A 20,101-nucleotide genomic window follows, 5' to 3' on the forward strand; every position below is an offset into this window, starting at 1 on the left:
ACTTAATTTTTTTCCTAAGTTTTGACTTTTTCAAAAAGTCCTGCTGCCCATGTTTTGTGGCTAAGCTGACCTTACCAGAGGGAATTTATAGCTGAAGCCTTTGTTAATCAGCAGTGAGCTCTCTCTGCAACACTTCTCTATGGAGCAAACTTAGAATCATAATATAAGAGTTTATGAAGATGAATGTGTTTAATTTTTTGAGGATCTCAGGTATACTGGTCATGGAAGATTTTTGTCTTTAGGCACAGAACTTAACAAAGGCTATTATAGAAAGTAGTGATACTTTCTTTGCCATGAAGTTTTGGATGTAAACCGGTGTTTTTCCAAGTATCAGGGCAAAATCGGTTTTATAGAACATATTCTTTCGCTCACTTGTTCTGGAGGTAGTGGTGCATTCCACCATTCCCAGTGTGTCAGTATATTCAGCTAAATAAGCTTCGAGCTGCATGGTGTGACTTCTAAGCACACTAAGGCTTCTTTTGGGGAATGTACTGAATCTAATTATAGATTAGGAAGTTTTTTTTTCATTTGTTGAAACTTCTATTTATGGAAGTTGAAATCAATGTTTTCCCATGTTTAATCTCAGCTTCTCTACTGTCTTCCTAAATCATGTAATGATTTTTCAAGATGTGTTTGTAGCTAATTGGAAATATGTGGGTAATAGTAGCGAACATTTAAATATTTGGAACAAAACTTCAGTTAGGGATGATCACTCTCCTTCCCCCATCCAGCCACTGGTGTTGGGATTTAGTTGTTTGATAATCTCTCACATGACTGCAGAGAAGAATACAAAAGCAAATCTCTGAAGTGTAAAAAACAAAACAGACTCCGACAAACCAAACAAACAACTCAAACACCCTCCCCCATATTTTTTTTAATTGCACGCTGTTAAAGGCAGATGTGATTTCGGGGTGCCTTTCTCCATATTTTCTGAATAATAAATAGCTGGAAAAACTACTATCTTGCTTAGAAGACATTTCAAAAAGTGTATAAGATGCAAAAAAAAAAAAATTCAGAGTACAAGGTAGATGTCAAGGAATTTAGTTGCTTTAAATTGGTGTTGTAATTTCACAGCAGTAGAAAGAGCATACTGAAGAGTGCTGGGAACTGCCAGCCACAGGCTGACAGACTCAGTGGCTTTTTCTGCTTCTGTTTTCAGGAGGAATAATGCACATACTTCAAATGCATGCCAAGTGTTAAACAAATTTGTTTCAGGTCAAGGAATGACGATTACAGGTGCCAAGAAATTGGCAGCATCTTAATGATAGGAACCTTAGCATTTTTAGAAAGCCTTGTGATGGACAGCTCTGTCTTGTAGTGGTTTCGCTTTGCAAAATTACCCATTCTATAAAAATAATGAAGTATCTTCCATCAGTGAAAGGTAACCATCAAAGTTTAAGGTAAAAAATCCCCAACAAACTTCACCCAAAAACTTATAAAAATTCTAAACGTAATGGAATTGCCTTTTAAAGAAAGACATCATGCAGTGAGGAATGGGCGCAGTAATTGTGGACACTTAGTCTTATGTGGCATGCTGAGAACTTGGATTTTTCCCACTGTGTCATGGTGCTGAGGCAAATCAGGAGAGCTCAGTGATTTGACCAACTCTTCAGCGTTTTCCTGTCCCCAGAGCTTCATATTGTTGTGAGGCTCAGCTGACATTCTCTGTGCACATTGCTACCTTGATGTTTCAAGAAGCCTAATTACCTCCAAACTACAATTTACCAACACCTACGTGAAACTAATAACACTTTTTCCTGAGGTACTAAGTAACAGTAGGGTCTATTATATGTGGATTTGCATAAACTTCCTGTCTTTGTGTAGCTAAGTATGGCCTCAGTTTTAATTTTAGACAAATAATTAAAATACATTTGATGTCAAAGCCTGCTTTCTTTTCCCTCCTTGTTCCATAGTTTGGTTTTAAGTGCTGTGTTGCTGTCAACTCTCACTTGAATAGTAACAAATTGCATTTAGAAACAGAGGCCTAGGACTTCACTGCAGGATGGGGAAGAGGATTGGTGTGAGGGAAGAGCATTCCAATGTCAGTACATGTGGCAGAACACAAGGGGAAATGTGACTACCACACAGTTTCAAGGACTGAAGCCTAATTTCAAGTTTTTTTTTTTCTCCTTGCCAATGCCAGATGCTGGGTCTGTTGTCAGACCCATGATGTCCCAGCTCAGATTCCCGTTAAGCCCCTTGTTACCTATACTTAACAGTGAGTGAAGGTGTTTGCAGCAGCTGCCCCTTCTGTGTATGTGCAGTTCCACCAGGGCTGGGGGTCTTGTTCAGCCCTGCACTTTGCAAGCGTGAAGTGATTGTGGAAGTAAAAAATAAAGACCTGTGGTTCGTTGTACAGTTTCTCATATATCTTCCTCTTTTTTTAATCCCTTGTATTTTTAGAGACACTGTGTAAGAACTAATCTGTCTTTGAGAACAAATGGGAACAATTTTCCTTTAGAAGTAACCTTAAATAGTTTCCCCATAAATCCCAGTTCTCACAAATCAAATTTCATTTCCATCTGTTATGCACAGGCAGTCTTGAGTACTTACTGATAACTACTAAAAACAGAAACATTAATCTAAACTGTAATTTTGTGTCTCCAGAAGCTTTTTAGTTGATCTTGAAATATAGAGAACTCCGTGCTTTTAGCGCAGAGGACAAGTAATTTTTCAAAAGACTTAGTGATACATGTAGAACCTGCAGGGAAGGGTGTATATGCTGCAATGGTCTAATACAGGGCAGAGATAAAAGTTCTGAATTTATTTTTCTACAATTCCAGCATTTTGTGTTCCTTGAGGAGAGGAGTGTGTGAATATAGTAGCAGAATGCAAGCAATAATGCAGTTTGTGGAATACAACTAATTATCTTTTTTGTGTGTTTCTCCTTACAAAGGAGATTTTTGCTTGTTCTGTACTTTTTAAGATGTAGACTCTTAGAAAAGTGCAAGCTTTTCCTGTTTGGTTTTTATAAAACATTAGACCTTTTCAGACTAACTTCTTAACCTACTGGTAGCAGTGTTCAGAGCTGTCAAGATAGGATTTACCTCGCTCTTCCAGCCTCTCTGGCAGTACACTTCTGGGATGAGGGCCTGGTCTTGGATAGTGGTATGGTTTTCACTTTGTCCCTGGGAAGTCTGCAGGATGTAACAGCCAATTGACTTTGGAGGGCTTCTTGCTAACAGAAAGATGTACTGGGAGGAAGGGAATAAGGTTTATTTATGAATGTTTCCTTTTAACCCAGATAACTAATGAGTCTCCTTTGAAGGTTTAAGGGATCGTCTCCTAAGGTTTAATATGGCTTCTCTACAACAGATGCCAAACCAGTGTGAATTGAAACTGCAGCACTGGTTTGACCTGAGGTTAATGCAGTGAACTGCTACCTACTTTATTAATTTTGGATTTCTCTTTAGGGAGAACTGGAGAGACAGTTGCTCCAGGCTAATCCCATCCTGGAGGCCTTTGGAAATGCCAAGACAGTAAAGAATGACAACTCCTCACGATTTGTGAGTATTATTTTGTCATGAGTGTTTTCAAAAAGTTCTTCAAAAGTGTATTTTACACTTTCCAGAGTGTTCTGCTTTTGGGTGAATTGCTGTCAGGGGTAGAGTAACTGAGTGACTTCCTTTAAATTAATCTGGGAAATTAATTTCATTCAGTGAATTATCCAGAACAGATCTTTTAGATCTCTAGAATGAAGAAACCAGACCCTGTGCCAGGATCATCTGTGCTGATTTCTGTTGTAATCATTAGCAGTCAGTTTTATCCTAGAGACTCATCCTTATTTTGCTTGCCCTGGAGAGCAGTGGACAATGTCTGAGAGGCAGGTGGGGAAGCCAGAGCAAAATTAATGTGGTTGAAGCTAACACTGAAAGAGGTGGAACTGTCAAGGTAGTGTAACATGAAATTGAAGGGACCCTGGTTGTGGGAAATTTAGGTTGAAACATAGTAAGTTGTAGGCTGTCACAATGACAGACAGAAGTATCTGGAAGTGCTTGGTATCTTTTTTGTTCAGTTGATGTTGTGATCAGCAGGCATTGCCTATTGGCTGACCTTATGCTTTCCCTAAAACCTGCCTGACCTGTTTGGAGTTTCCTTTCTTGGATTAAAAAGAGAAGGTTTACCTCTGTTGTTTACTGTTGTTACCAAACACAAAGACTACTAATTTTAATGCTGTTGTCTTCCTCTTAGGGCAAATTTATCAGAATCAACTTTGATGTCAACGGCTACATTGTTGGAGCCAATATCGAGACCTGTATCCTTTCTGTAACCCCTTGAAAAGTTCAAGGCTCTAGAGGTGTCAGGAATGCTACCTAGCAGTCTCTTCACAACTGACTTAGTTTGAGAAAGCAGTTGGAAGCACTCTAAATTTCTGCTATCAAGATCACTGTTGTAGTCTCTTATTTCCTCAATAGTATTTTGAGACCTTTGTGATCATGGTGCAGGTCTTTTCTGAATGAATGAATTAATTCTAATCTTAAGAGATGAATACAAGCATAAACTGCATGAATGGGTGTGGAATTTCATAAGTCATTCTCATTTCTGTCCAAGGCAAGTGGGGATTGATGGCCACTATTTTTTTGTTTCTTACCAGTTAAGTCTTTCTTACCATAGTCATCATTCAGAGGCTGGCAGAACTGAGACCAGAAGCTCAATGGGTTGTTGACCTGATAGTAATTGCTAAGTCAATACCCCTGTGAATTGGTATGAGGAGAACATCAGGTAGTCTTTTCTCCTACCACAGAATAGGAAGGGTTTTGTGTGTCCTGTCATGTGCCTTGACTCTCAAAAGATCTGCTGGAGAAGTCACGTGCAATTCGCCAGGCCAAAGAGGAGAGAACCTTCCACATCTTTTACTACCTGCTCTCTGGGGCAGGGGAGCATTTGAAGAGTAAGTAAGATTGTGTTGTGAAGGGGCAATCCCATAACTACAACAACAGAGGGTACAGAACACTTGTAGACAAGGACCTGTTCCTTCTTCTCTGCCTTTTGGATATGGTCAGCTCTCCTCCACTTCTTTCATGCACTCATACATCCATCTGCCCTCCCCCTGCACTTCTCAGTTCCTGAAAACTTGCTTCTCTGGTTCCTTCCTGCACTTGTCTCCCTGCCAGCAATGACTCTACGCCCTTCCTTATCTAAATCACTGTCCCGTGTTTAGTCTAGTCTTGCATGATGTAAACCATTCTGGTGCAGGAATGGTCCTGCTGTGATGCGCTTGGCGTGTAACTGAGTGGAGCAAATCTGCCAGCCTCTAAGCAGCTCTAGCAGTCTGGAATCCAAGCACACCTTGTTTTAATACCTCAGCCTGGTAATCTGGATCTGTGTTGTGCAAGAGCTGCAAATGGATCTGCAGGAATGAGACAATGAGAGGACTTTCTCATAGCTCCTACTGTTTCAAGAGTTAGTATATTAGCTTTTATCTGACGTGAAAAAAAATTATCTGAAATTAAAGGCAAAATTACTTTCAAGTTAATCCCTATTTTTTACAAATATAGGACCTAATGATGAGTGACACTGCTTTGGTGGAGTAGTCCAGAGGAAGGAATAGAAAAAAAAAACACAGAAAAACTGTGTTTATCTAAAATGCATTAAATGTTCAGCCTGAAGTAAAACTGGGCTTAATCCTAGATTCATCCAGGAGCTGGTAGTGTATGCTAGTCAGAAATTTGATATTGGTAGTAGCTTGTTCTCTGTTAAAAAAAAAAAAATCCATAGCAACTTCTTTCTCAATTCTTTCCTAAGATGATCTGCTGCTGGAGCCTTACAACAAATACCGCTTCCTTTCCAATGGGCATGTTACGATCCCTGGTCAGCAAGACAAAGACATGTTTCAGGAGACCATGGAGGCAATGAAGATCATGGGCATCCCAGATGAAGAGCAGATAGGTACGAATATGCAAGGAATAAAAGAGGCCATGTCTCAGGCTTTTTTGTTCTGTTTTTTTTGTTGGTTGGTTGGTTTGATTTGTTAGCTTTTTGTTTAGGGATTTTGTTGTGTCTATTCCTGCTCCCTCTGCCCCTAGTAAACAGCGTACGAGTAACAAAATTTAGTAGCTTTGGAATGACCCACCTCAGGATCTACCAGCACAGGTTATAGAGTTAACTTTAGAACAAGCAGCTAGTAAAAACATGCCTCTGCTTGCTGGTTTTGTTCCCAATCTGAGGCTTGTATACCCAGTTTATGAAAAACACATCCAAAATATAAGATCCTCTCATTCTTTTATGCAATGCATAGCTTCTGTGCTCCCCCTATCCCTTAGCAGTGGCTCCAAAGTATCTGATCCATCCACTGCTGGATTAGTCCTTTGAAAATGGGTCGGTCACAGTGCCTTTCTTTCCAGCTTAACACTGAACTGCTGATCAGAAATTAATATTGTCTGATTCTGGGAGCACAGTAGCATGACAGTGAAAATAGAATTGCATGCAGCCAGCACAAAGTGCAGTGATACGTATTCACCAGAGCTCTGTACTCTCTCATTCGTGATCTGCCCCACTGGTTGGGAATCAGTGTTCTGCAAAGTTTCACCTTTGAAGTGTATATGGTCCTCTAGAGCTAGGACTGTTATTCTCTACACTGAAGCAAGCAAGCATCTGCTTGTGGTTTGAGGTCACCACCTCCTCTGCTGAAGGCAGCATGTCTTGTGGCTGTAGGGAACATTTATTTACCCGAGCCTTCTGCTCTTTACAGTCCAACTTTTAAAATCCATGCTGTTGTTATCAACAGCTCAATACATTTCTTGATATCCTGAATTATCTGAGACTGAAAAGTCTGTATGGAGGTGAAGAGAAATTTGCCTAAACCAAATAAAAGAAATAGTAGCCTAATTCTTCATCAGGGTGTCCTGCTATGCTCAATTTTTTGAGTTGTTTCTAATGTATGCTCTAGGGTATGTCTTTGCTGTCATGTAGACCAGTTATTGATTCCAGTTCCAGTGCCCTTTTTCCAAGTTCCAGCCAAACCCTCCCCTGACACAGCTTCACGCTGTTCCCTTGGATCCTGTCATTGGTCACCAGAGAGATGGGTGCCTGGCCTGCCCTTTGTGAGGAAGCTGTAGGCTGCTGTGGAGTCCCCCACTCAGTCTCCTCCAGGCTGAACAACCAAGTGACCTCAGTTGCTTCTCCTATGGCTTTCTCTTGACCCATCATCTTCATAGCCATCCTTTGGACACTCCCTAGTAGCTTTATATCTGTCTGATATTGTGGCACCCAAAACTGCACCCAGGACTTGGGGTGAGGCTGGACCAGTGCCAAGCGGACTGGGACAATCACAAATGTATATATCTTTTCTGTTACTCCTAATGTAGCATATATGGAGCCTTTGTTCACTCTATTATCACAAGGATGTTTACCTAAAACAAAATTTTTTGTGATAGTGTTGTGATTTAACTCCAGTTGGCAACTGAGCCCTACGTGGCTGCTCACTCACTCCTGCCCAGTAGGATGGGAGAGAGAATTGAGATAGTAAAAGTGAGAAAACTCATGGATCAAGATAAAGACAGTTTAACAGGTACAGCGAAAGCTGCACATGCAGGTGAAGCAAAGCAAGATGAGGAATTCATTCACAGCTTCCCAGTGGCAGGTAGGTGTTCAGCCCTCTCCATGAAAGCAGGGTTCCATCACACAGTGGCTTAGGAAGACAAACATTATCACTCCCAACATCCTTCCCTTCCTTCTTCCCTCAGCTCTGTAATGCTGAGCATGATGCCATGTGGTATGGACTATCCCTTGGGTCAGTTGGGGTCAGCTGTCCTGGCTCTGTCCTTTCCCATCTTCTTGTGCACCCCCAGCCTCCTCACTGGTGGGGTGAGGCAGAAAAGGCCTTGATTCTGTGTAAGCACCATTCAGCAGTAACTAAAATACTTCCCCTGTGTTATGAACACTTGTTTCCAGCACAAATCCAAAACACAGCCCCATAACAGCTACTGTGAAGAAAATTGATTCTACCTCAGCCAAAATATGCATAAAAATGCCTTTGTTAGAAGATCTCCTTCAAGTGACTGGCAGTTTACTTTGCTCAAGGCAACTGGAAGCTGTTATGCAATCAGCTTTGATTGATACGTGGTGAAAATTGAATTGACACCATCTTCCCTGTCTTGGCATCTGATGGTTTGGCTTTTTTGACATGCGTCATTTGCAGAGTGTGAATATATCATTAGCAATGGGGTGGGGTGCTTCAGCATATAATTAGCAGTAGTTACGGTACAGGCACTTTCGCCCACATCCTGCTGCCTTCTGTTCATCATAATGTGTGTCTGTAAGGACTACAGATCTTGGTCAGGGGACTGAAAGTGTTACAGGGTTAAAGAAATAAAGTCTTTCATTGAGTTGTACTCTTAAATGTCTCTTTCCTTTGTTCAACAGTAACTAGTGAGGAAAATTGAGTATCGAATTCATTGCATGAATTTTGACCCTCAAGCAGAGAAAAAGTGTTTTATTTAAAAATATAGATGTTGTAGGTGGCACTTTACCCTCAGTTCTGTCTCTCACTGTTTTATAGAGATGTTGAGAATGGGTAAATTTCTAGGCTCTCTAGTTTTGCATAGAAATGACAAGGCAAGTCCTTCATCCTAAAAGGGAGTCATTTAGAGGAATAGCCTGTAGTGTTTTTTCCTGAATTTCAGAAGGATTTTTGGGATGCTGAGATGGGCCTCTTAACATATTAGGAAAGATAACTGGGTCATATTGAGGCTTTTGGTGATGTCTGATACTGAGCTGTTATTATTATTACTATTTTAAAAGGTCTGCTGAAGGTTATCTCAGGTGTTCTTCAACTTGGCAACATAGTCTTCAAGAAGGAGCGTAATACAGACCAAGCCTCTATGCCAGACAATACAGGTAACCAATCTCCTCCCCCACACCAAAGAAAAGTGCAGCAAAAAAAAACCTACAGGAAGTTCTTGCAAGTGGGAGAATGTATTGCAGTATGTATGGAATGCTGGAATCCTGTTTTTTCCCGGGGTGAATTATTTGTCAGAGGACCTGGCATGCTCCATACAAACTCAGTGTTCTGCCAGGTGTGTGTTTGCAGCCACCCACGGGCAGGAATGTGGCACTGTTCTTGTGTCAGGGCTAGGCAGGAAGTACACGTGAGGAACAGATGAAAAGGATTACTCTACTGGAATATGTGGAGTGTGTGCTTTAAACAGGCTACAGTAATTGCTCCTTGAAACCTATATTATCAGATTTTAAGGAGTGTTCTTTGCTGCCTTTGTAGGTAGTCTGGTAACCGTAAGAGTAAGGTGGTGGATAGATTTATGGTGGATATAAAAGCATGTGTACGTATTTTAATTGCGCTGCCCATTGTTGAATGTGTAAATAGTGCCATGTTTCACATGTTGGAAGACTATTTGTTGGGAGACTTAACTCTTAGACCTTCATTGTAGATATACTGCAGAACTGTGAAGGTTGCTAATTTATCACAAAGTGGGTTGTGGTTTTTTGTTGTTACTACTTAAATATCATTTTAGGGAAGAGAGTAACCCGTTTGGGTTTTGGATCTTGAATGTGAAATATAGAGTTGTCTCAAAGACTAATCAGTAGATGAAGACAGAACTGGCTTGATCAAGAAATCCATTATCTGATGTATTTTTAAATTGATTACAGACAAAGACCTTTCTAAAGCTTCTGTGTTACAATTTAGTAGTATGAGGCTGTTACTTCAAATGTACTCTAATGACTTCTGGAGAAACTCAGTCAAGTGTAGTATGGGTTGCAAGAGGGGTTTTTTGGAGGTTTTTTTCTTGTTAGGAAGGTATTTTGTCTCAGCAACGTCTCCTTCATTTAATGTGTTTTGTAAGCTGTTTCCTGACTTTTCTAAAGACAGTTGTCAGAACATTTTTCTTTTTCTCTTGCTTTCTGTGAGAAAATCAGAATAATATGTATCTTTTTGTTTCCTCTACCGTCTTTAGCTGCTCAGAAGGTGTCTCACCTTTTGGGTATCAATGTGACAGACTTCACTAGAGGTATCCTGACTCCTCGCATCAAAGTTGGACGAGATTATGTCCAGAAAGCTCAGACCAAAGAGCAGGTAGGCCTCTTCAAAAAATGAACAAGTACTTTGGTCTCTAATCTTACTGCTGCACAGCCAATAAATGTATCAAAGGTTTCTATAGTGTTTACTAACCATCTTTATGATTGCAGTTTATGGCAAGCACACTTGAACATTGTACCATTGCTTCTAGCATGATATTTTACTTGCTCATGTAGTCTGTATAAAGATAGAATTCACCTGGTCCCTTAGCACTCTTTCTCATCTTAAAAAAAAAAAAGAAAGAGAACACAAGTCCCCTAATTTTGGTGCCTAGCTGTCCCCGGGGAGTTAGTAGTTTCAATGGCATGCAAGGGTGATGTTTTCAAGTTGGTGCAGTGCAGAAAGCACTGTTTTTGAGTAGGTCAGCTACTAAGATAGAAGAATTTGCTGCTGACCCTTGAAATTGATTGGAAATTTTGTAACACTCTTGACTGGTTGTGCTGTAAGTGAAACTTGACCTAGGAGCTCATGGCCTGATTGAATGGAGCAAACCCCTGTGCTCACTCATTGCCTGGCTTTTTTATGAACACAGCATTATCCTCTGAATTAAGAAACATGTCACAGGTTGCCTTTCCATGCTGCCTATCCCTTTTGATGTTTAATTTCTTGTTACAAATAGTATTGTCAAACATAGGGTAGTGGCAGAGGGGAATTGGGCTTCATAAATCCAAAGTTACAAAAGACTTTAAATTCATTTCCATGGGCCTATGAAATACTCCATGCTACTACAGTCTTTGAAAGTGACTGGGCATAGTTTTTCTTTCTTTAATAGCAGCTCTTGTTTCCTCCAGCTGGCAATATCCTGAAATTTTGTTTTGACACACTAATCTAGAGACAAATTCTTTGCTTCTGTGTATGGAATATCACTATACCATCTACTTTACATTTGGAAAAAAATGAAATAAGCTTTGTTAAGTGAATTTCCCGGTGGAGAGAAAAATACCAGACTACAGCTGAGCTGCTAGATCCTGAAACAGTGTAATCTGTGCCTTTCTCTGGTTTGTAATGCAACTTTTGATGTTTGTCTGTTTGCTGTTTAGGCTGATTTTGCCATTGAAGCCCTGGCCAAAGCCACTTATGAACGAATGTTCCGGTGGCTGGTTATGCGCATCAACAAGGCTTTAGATAAGACCAAGAGACAGGGTGCATCCTTCATCGGAATCCTTGACATTGCTGGCTTTGAGATTTTTGAGGTAAGGAGAGATGTCAGGTCCTTCCACCCAGCACAGTTAAATATGGAGCATAGACTGCAGAAGGAAATAGCTTTACAACTGGAAAATAACACACTCTTGGAAAGAACGTGAAGTCCACGAAAAGGGGCATCAAAATCAAATCTTATGCAAGATAATTATAGGAGAGGAGGAGCTGAAGGAAAGTTGAGGGGGGAGAGGGGAAACGTGAACTCTTTCTCTAGATGTCAGGGAACTGTTAGGCCAAACTGTTATGGGATGCTATAAAATAATTTTAGGGTGTAGTTTGCATTATAATCTGAAGCAGCCACGGGCTGCCATCAAAAAAGAATTATCCTGCCGTTATCCCAGAAAGGCAGCGCCTGTCAACCTGTGTTATGTTACTCTGGGTCTAGCTCATGACCAGCTGCAAAATGAAATAGAAAACAGACACAGAAAAGTTTGTGGGGGTTTTTTTGTGGGGTTTGTTGGAGGTGTTTTTTTTGTTGTTGTTGTTTGGGTTTTTTGGGGGGTATTTTTGTTTCCTTCCCCCCTTACTGGTATAAATTTGGCTTCACAGTTGCTGGATCTCATGAAAAGCAGAGGAGAATAAATAGCATAGTTAGGAATTATTTAATGTGGAGGAATTAGAACAGGAAATGTTTCTTTAGAAGCTGCATTATGTTTTGTGTGATCAAATGTAAAGATGCACCGTTGGTTATTAACCTTGTCCTTACTGTTTGAAGAAATTTGGGAATTTTGAAGAAATTTCCCTCACTTCCCTTGATTTTATGTAAGGATTAAAAAGGGACATTCCAGTCCGCACACTTTTAGGAATTTGTCTTCAGGCTTCTCTTGCTGCTTCTTCCTATGAAAAGGATTTGCTGGCTCTGCATTTGTGAGAAAACCAGAGTCCTTTCTTGTCCCATGTTAAGTAGCTGCAGTAACTCTTCTGCTGTTTACAGCTAAACATTCTTTTGCCAAGTCTGAGAACCAATGTGTATGAACTTCTCTCGGGACTGCAGCACTGTGCAGTGGCACGTGACAGAACAGGCAGTTCATATCCAAAGGGATTATTGACAGTGGACTTGTCTGCTCCACTCTAGCTTAGATTCCTGAACCACAGATATGATCTTTTGTGCTAAGAGGTTGCTAGGTGTGTCTTCACAAGCAATTGCTCAAACATCTTTCTACCTATTTCTTCATTAGCTGAACTCCTTTGAGCAGCTGTGTATTAACTACACAAATGAAAAGTTGCAGCAGCTCTTTAACCACACCATGTTCATTCTGGAGCAAGAGGAGTACCAGAGGGAGGGCATAGAGTGGAATTTCATTGACTTTGGCTTGGACCTGCAGCCCTGCATTGACCTCATAGAGAAGCCGGTAAGTTTGATGTTCTACCATTGCAGGAAGTGGCTGCGCCGATTTTATCATGGAGGGCATCATTCTGCCCCTAGATTGGAAACTGGCCCTCTAGCTTTTACAATCCTCTACTGACACTGTAATTTGATTAGAAGCAGGAGCGAACAGTTTCTTCTTTGTCTGAAAGTGTGTCACCAGTAAGGCTATTAGTATCAATTCCGTAGGAAACACTGCATGAAAATGGATCTAATTGTCCACTTTTTCTTCTCACTGTATTGTCCTCACTTGTGTAGGTCTGTGTGGTGCTAGGTATATGTGCAGCTTGCTGTAAGTACTGTGAACTTCCTTACTTAACTACAGGCATGACGAGAAGCTGTGAACTCCATTGGTTTTGTTCTGCTCTAATGAAACTTGAGAATTTACAAATTTCATAGTAGATGTTCCAATAATAATAATTAGTTTGTGCAACTTTCTGCTATGGTCTTTTGCATTTAGACACCTGAATATATTTAGGCAACTGTATAATAATATTTTTATATTAAAAAATACCTTTTCCTAAAATAACAACCTAGACAAATGTCACAGAAGAGACTTTCTCATATAAATGGTCAGATTCAGATGATGATATTGAAGAACTATTAACAGTTTATATTTACAATGGAAGTAGTTTAACGGATATCACACAAGGGGTGGATGTGATGTGGATCAGGCTTAGATTTTTTTTTTTCTCCTCTAGCCATCTAAAGGTGTTAATTATCATTGTAGTAATGTAGTTATTGATGTTTTGATGTTTCCCTTTTTTAAGGCTGGGCCTCCTGGTATACTGGCTCTGCTGGATGAAGAGTGCTGGTTCCCAAAAGCAACAGACAAAAGCTTTGTGGAAAAAGTTGTTCAAGAACAAGGCACCCACCCGAAATTTCAGAAGCCAAAACAGCTGAAAGACAAAGCTGACTTCTGTATCATACATTATGCTGGCAAGGTAAAGAATTAATAACTAAAATGTGAAGGTTGGAATACTTAATTCTTAACTACTGCTTCTTAGAAATGGCTACTTAACAAAATGGTTGCCTATGAAAAACCATCAAAAGATGTCATGAAAGTGTTCCATTGCAGAGGAGCTTACAGGGCCTAAGGAGATTTGCCTGCGAGTTATACCTATATTTATAGTTCAAGACATGTAAAGTTGACAGCAATTTAAATTTGTTCTGTGTGACTTGGTGAGACTGGACGTACTGCTCAGAGACCTACACCAAGAACTTCATCACCAAAAATGCTGCTGCAGCTATTTTGTGTCACACTCTGGATGGTACAAACTAGCCTTGCAATTCCATTCCCTTTGCTGACAGAATGGAACATGCAGCTCTTTGTAAGGATTGGAAATTCATAGGTGTGTTTACTTAGATGGCAAATCCAAGAATGGTTAGGTAATCTGTTGTTGTGCAAACCTAGGTGATACTTTGCTAGACCGTTCCAGATGTTGGATTTTGGGCTGCAGAGAATCACCCCCCCCAAGCTTCTTGCTGTGTTTATCTTCTCCAGGTGGATTACAAGGCAGATGAATGGCTGATGAAGAACATGGATCCGCTGAATGATAACATCGCTACTCTTCTCCACCAGTCATCGGATAAGTTCGTGTCTGAGCTGTGGAAAGATGGTATGTAATTAAACTTCATTTCATTTGTTTGCTTTTTTTTTTTCTGTGAAAGAGCTTGAGCATCAAAAGCTTATGATGAGCTGCTTTGCTTTTTTTCTCTGAAGACTAAACCATCAAGATGAGCATTATCTGGAACATCCTTCGCTTAGATCGTGGTATTTCATTAAAAGTTTACTCTAACTCAAGAGAAAGGTTCATTTGCATCAACTTCTCTTAAGCTTTCTGCATATATGGCAATTCTGTCTCAAAATGAGGAATACTGGGATAAAATATGAATGAATGCACCATCATGAGCCAGTAGCTTTCATAGCTGCAACACTTAAGATCTGAGCTGGAATCTGTTTTCAGTCCTGCAACTAAGTGTGCCCTTTCTGCAGTGTTGTTTGGTATTTTACTCTATCTTCTCTGGGTTTTATCTGCTTTTGAGCCTTACTGTTACTGTCACTTTCTGTGGTAGGTTTTCTTTGACGTCTCTGTCTGTTGCAGAGATGCAGAAGGTTCAGAGAGCCTATTTCTATCAACACTTTCCTATTCTTCATCTAGAACCAGGTGACTGAGAAACCCAGCTGTCGTGTCATGTGTGTGATGCATCCTAGAGCCATGCAACAAATGCTTCCGTTAACTTCTTTGTCCTTTTGTCATACCTGCCTGTCTTTTTTGTTCATTTCCTCTGCTTTGTGCTAGTAGCTCCTCATGGACTTGGAAACAAAAGTAAAATTCACCTTGAAAGTGGATACAAAAATATAGACACATTCAGTTGCTAGAAGTTGCTCTTGCCTAACTTAGGTAGGAACAAATCCCTGTCAACTGTTTGAATGTAGATGTGGAACAGCTGTATTTCTTGCAAGATATGGAAGGAAGATTTCTGAGTCTGCATAGAAACTGAAATCCAGTTTAACACTGGTTGTAGTACTGGGATTTCCCTCCAGCAGCTGATCATTTAAAAGAAAGTTTGGCAAAGGAAGTTGTCCTGAGTGAAAAATGGCCATCAGCAAGTTGTACCGAACAAGGCCTTTGCTGTGTGAGACTACTTTCGAGCTTAAAAGGTCAGCTGACCACACCTTATCAGTTTTCATTTATTGTTCTCAGCTGGATCTTCTGTTGCAAGTGACTGTCCTTTTCACTGTCTTGAAGTAGTTTGCAGGGCTTAAGATTAAGAGAAGTGGCACAGCCACAGTCTGGGATGCACTTCTGTGGATTTCCGTTATGTCATCTAGTAACAGCCTTCTTTTCTTTCTGATGAGACGACCTTGACCCTATTCCAACAGCTGCTCTAGAAGTGAACAGTTTTTAGCTAATATTAGCTGTAAATGAGAATATTCTTTCTAGTTCATTCTTTTGCAGGGGTGTCTTTTAGCAGCTGCTTTTTTTTTTTAAATCAGAAGACAGTTGAGCACAAGCTGGTGTATTTTCTGAAGTGAAGACTGGGAGCCTGAGTGTAGGCATCAGCCAGCCACTAAAGATGGTGAAGAGTAGCTTGAAGCCCTTAATAAAAGTGTATTGGGGGTGTGGGAATTTATAGTAATACAGTTGGGTTTTGCTGGATGGGTGAATTTTTGTCTCCACATGGAAAAGCAATGGGAAAAAGTAAAACTTTAGTTTCTTCTTACCCCTGCTGCTATCAGATCTAGGTGACTTTCAATGAGGGGAAAAAAAAAAACCTAAAAACAACAACTCTGTGGTGTCCATCCATCAAGGTGATAGTTTCATCAATGCTTGGATATCACTGTGGCATAGTGGAGAAATTTGGGGCAGGGAGTTCTGACTTTCTCCTAGTGTTGTTGTTCACGTCTGTGTCATAGAATACTGGTACTCCAAGAACAACTCAAGCAGTGGTATCCTGAGGTTTGGGTTTTTACTGTGCTTATTGAGTTTACAAGTAGATACAAGTTTTCTGATCATCGCTTATGACAATCCTGCCTGTAATGCAAGAGTGAAGCTGGGCTTTTTCTCTATCTGTGGCCCCGTCTGGATCAGAGTTAACTAATAGTTGACTCTGCTGGGCTAGCAGCTAGAACTCTTCTTGTTTTTCATTCTAAGCTAAGCAAGTAGAAGCGTCTGAAACTCACTTCTAGATTGCTCTTCCAGTGCTGCCATCCAGGACATCAGTAGAATATGTTTGGATTAAGTTTGACTCCATCACTCAAACTTCCTGTAGTGAGCTGATGCTTTCTTTTCCTTCCTGCTCCTATCCCTGCACAAATTTTGTACAGGAGTTGACATCTGTGTAGAGATGAAGCAAAAAGGATCCTTCAGCTCCTCTCATTTATCCTGTTCTACCCAGATGTTCTTTGTATGTCCCAACACTTCCTTTGTTTGTGGGAGAATTTTAATGCTCTTTCCTGTGCTCTCTCTAGTGGACCGTATTGTTGGGCTGGATCAGGTAGCTGGTATGTCAGATACAGCATTGCCAGGGGCTTTTAAAACCAGGAAGGGAATGTTCCGGACAGTGGGACAGCTCTACAAAGAACAGCTGGCTAAACTGATGGCTACATTGAGGAACACCAACCCCAACTTTGTCCGTTGCATCATCCCCAACCATGAGAAAAAGGTAAAGACAGCTCTAACAGCACAGCCCATGCGTTCTTACATGGGCTTCCTGGGGCATGTGGCTGAGTTGGTGGCTTTTCTCAGGTTTTACAAGATATCTGGAAGAGGCTCTGTTTTCTCAGGGTATTTTTTTAAGGTCATCTTAAATAACTGTATACTTTTTAAAATTTTGGAGACTGATCTTTGCAGTTCTTAAGGTGGTATAAAAGCTTTCCATTGCTTCTAAGTGGAAAAGAGAGAACTGGCTGCTTTACAAAAAAAGAGAGTGGGAGAGGCAGGGATAAGCTGTTTTTGTAAAAGCTTTGTGATATTCATAAAATATACATTTTCATCACTAGGCTGGAAAATTGGACCCCCACTTGGTCCTTGACCAGCTTCGCTGCAATGGAGTGCTGGAGGGAATCCGTATTTGTCGTCAAGGTTTCCCCAACAGAGTGGTATTCCAGGAATTCAGACAAAGGTGAGCCCTAGAAAAGAATCTGAAGCAAACTTTAGCCTGACAAAGTTAAGACATAAGTACAAAAACGGAAGTCTTTTATTGCAACTAGATTGCCAATTTTCCTAAGACAACACATCTGTACCTTGATATTCCCTGGCACAAAGCCTCCCAAAATCATTTTTGATTTCTCTGGTAAGGATGTAGTTAAGGTGAGGCCTAGAGGACCCTGTCCAAGGCTGCTGCTCTATACTCTGCTATCTAGAGGTGCAGTTTTTTGAAAAACCGTTGAACTCATACTGGCATAGGAATGCACACTGATTTCTTTTGTTTTGTTGTTTTCAAATACACTTGTGTGACTAGTCCGATGCTTTCTCATTTTCAGATATGAAATCTTAACTCCAAATGCAATTCCCAAAGGATTTATGGATGGAAAGCAGGCTTGCGTGCTGATGGTAAAACATCCCAGAAACTCTGCTTGAATAGAATAAACTTTATGGGTGTGGTTTAAAAGTTGGAGTTGTGCATGCTAAATATAACTTGTACTCACAGACCAAAATTCCAAAGTCAAATGTTTTGTCTGAGAGAAGGGTGCAAAAAGCTTCCTCTTGGCTTCATGGATGGAGGCTTTTGTCTAGCATGAGATTCAATAATACTAGGCAAAGAGGACCTTTCTGTTTCCACAGATGCATACTTTGCGATGCCAGCAGTATTCATAGACTCAAAACGCTTAGAAGCTATCTTTAGCACATGGCTGAAAGTATGAGCTTCAGTAAACTTTTTGTAATGACCTGCTGCTGACAAATGCTTTCAACAAAGGCTCCAATTAGTTTCTGTAGAATTGCCTGCTTCATAGGGAAAGCTTTGCCTCTAGCTTGATGACTAGGCTTGAGTTGAACTTGGCTGTAAGAGATTTCCCTTTTTTCTGTCTTACAGGAGTATAGCTGATTCTTGTTAGCTTAGCTAATATAAATATTGGCAGCAAATCCTTGAAAGGAAGGTTGGGCTGGGGTGGCTTTTTTTGACAAAGATAGGACTGAGAAAAAATAAATGGGAAGGATCAACAGATGCTTCTTCTAGGAAAGGAAGAGGGCTGTCATGCATTCCTCACAGCATCCTTGTATTTTGAGTAGTTAATGTGATACTGTATTAAATAACGCTTTCTATCATACTTTCTGCCTCTGATTACCTCCATTTGATGCTGTGCTTGGCTGAGCTCCATTTCCTCTAATTGGGACAGGCCAGGAATTTATTGGGAGTCAACAACTTTGGTTTGCCTGAGTGGCTCATTGTAGAGAAGGGCTGTCTTAGAGCCCCAAGCCACAAATATCTTTTGTGATGTTTCACATGAAACAGCTTTTGCAGAACTTGAATTCTTCTCTCTCCCTTTTTAGATCAAAGCATTGGAGCTGGATTCCAACCTTTATAGAATTGGACAGAGTAAAGTGTTTTTCAGAGCTGGAGTCCTTGCTCATCTTGAAGAAGAGAGAGACCTGAAGATCACAGATGTCATTATTGGATTCCAAGCATGTTGCAGAGGCTACCTGGCCAGAAAGTGAGTACTACAATTTTTCAAGTACATCATAAACATGTATTTCTCCCATTCAAGTACAAGTTTATCTTCAAATAAAGGAAATTGTTATGTCTAGAATTTAGTTTTTGTCAGAAAGGTCATGATTTATTTATTGTACGTAACAGTTGATGGTCTTTCAGGGTTTTCTCATCTCTGTAATGCCAGACTTCTGGCACCTGCAAACATCTCTGTGCTATATCCCAGAAACTACCTGAGCAGTAAAGTTCTGTTCCTCTCTGTAAGAATGCCACGCAGCAGATCAAGTTTTTGACAGAAGTGCTGTGAGGGTGCAAATGGAAAAGTCTTAGTACAGTACTGATGCAGGAGGTGTAGGGCTTCTCTTCAGCTATCAGGTAGGGCTGCAATTTGGTACAGTTCTAAGATCAGAAGTAGTACCTGTCAGTTTGGTGGGAAAACACACCTCTGTTTCAGATCTCCCATTTTTGCAAGGTAGTAAAGCTTTTCAGAGTAGAAGACGTGAGGGAAAATTTGTTAAAATAAGAAATTGGATTGAGGAAAAAAATAGCCACTCTTACCTGAGCAGAAAAAAAAATGAAAATCAAGAGAAAGTTCACTGGAAACTGCTGTCTTTTTGAGAGGGAACCTTCTAAAGAGAAAATACTTAGATACTTCTTAGAAGTGTCTAAGAAAGGGCTTGGTAGTGTGAGTTGTGTGCTACTCTGGATTCCTTTGTCTTATCTCCGCTTGCTTTGCAGAGCCTTTGCCAAGCGCCAGCAGCAGCTGACAGCTATGAAAGTGCTTCAGAGAAACTGTGCTGCCTATTTGAAACTGCGGAACTGGCAATGGTGGAGGTTGTTCACCAAGGTAATAGTTTTCTCTTTGCAGTCCCCTTGCAATGAGCAAATACATCTTCAACTAGATCAGTTTGCTCAGAGCCCCATCCAACCTGACCTTGAATGCTTTCAGGGATCGGGCATCCATCCTCCACCTCTCCGGATAACCTGTTCTAGTGTTTCACCACCCGCATTGTAAAAAACTTCTTCCTTGTATCTAGTCTGAATCTTCTCTTTGCTAGCTTAAAACCATTACCCTTTTGTCACAAAAAGCCTTCCTAAGAAGTTTGGCCCCCTCTATTTTTATGAACTCCCTTTTAGGTATTGACAGGTGCTCTGAGGTCTCCTTGGAGCCTTCTCTTCTCGAGGCCAAACAGCCCCAACTCTCTCAGCCTGTCTTCATAGCAGAGGTGCTCCAGGCCTCTGATCATTTTTGTGACCCTCTGGACCTACTCAAGGCCATACCCATCCTGGGCTGAGGACCCCAGACCTGGATGCAATGCTCCAGGTGTGGTCTCACCAGAGCAGAG

The 20,101-nt window shown here is 40.7% G+C and overlaps 1 protein-coding gene across 2 annotated transcripts in view; it reads left to right on the forward strand.

The window, feature by feature from the left end:
• The window catches only part of MYH9 (myosin heavy chain 9), a 70,048-nt gene that overhangs the window by 33,596 nt on the left and 16,351 nt on the right, over positions 1-20,101 (forward strand). For both annotated transcript variants that reach the window (XM_040062868.1, XM_040062870.1), the window contains exons 6-20: positions 3,414-3,506; positions 4,192-4,255; positions 4,793-4,891; positions 5,746-5,889; positions 8,743-8,838; positions 9,912-10,030; positions 11,074-11,226; positions 12,412-12,585; positions 13,370-13,543; positions 14,104-14,218; positions 16,576-16,769; positions 17,107-17,228; positions 17,590-17,659; positions 18,599-18,759; positions 19,494-19,602. In XM_040062868.1, coding sequence (XP_039918802.1) covers positions 3,414-3,506; positions 4,192-4,255; positions 4,793-4,891; positions 5,746-5,889; positions 8,743-8,838; positions 9,912-10,030; positions 11,074-11,226; positions 12,412-12,585; positions 13,370-13,543; positions 14,104-14,218; positions 16,576-16,769; positions 17,107-17,228; positions 17,590-17,659; positions 18,599-18,759; positions 19,494-19,602 — 1,887 coding nt within the window. The remainder of the gene's footprint in view (positions 1-3,413; positions 3,507-4,191; positions 4,256-4,792; positions 4,892-5,745; positions 5,890-8,742; positions 8,839-9,911; positions 10,031-11,073; positions 11,227-12,411; positions 12,586-13,369; positions 13,544-14,103; positions 14,219-16,575; positions 16,770-17,106; positions 17,229-17,589; positions 17,660-18,598; positions 18,760-19,493; positions 19,603-20,101) is intronic.

The sequence above is a fragment of the Hirundo rustica genome, chromosome 4 (assembly GCF_015227805.2).
Source record: "Hirundo rustica isolate bHirRus1 chromosome 4, bHirRus1.pri.v3, whole genome shotgun sequence".
In the NCBI taxonomy this organism is placed as follows: domain Eukaryota; kingdom Metazoa; phylum Chordata; class Aves; order Passeriformes; family Hirundinidae; genus Hirundo; species Hirundo rustica.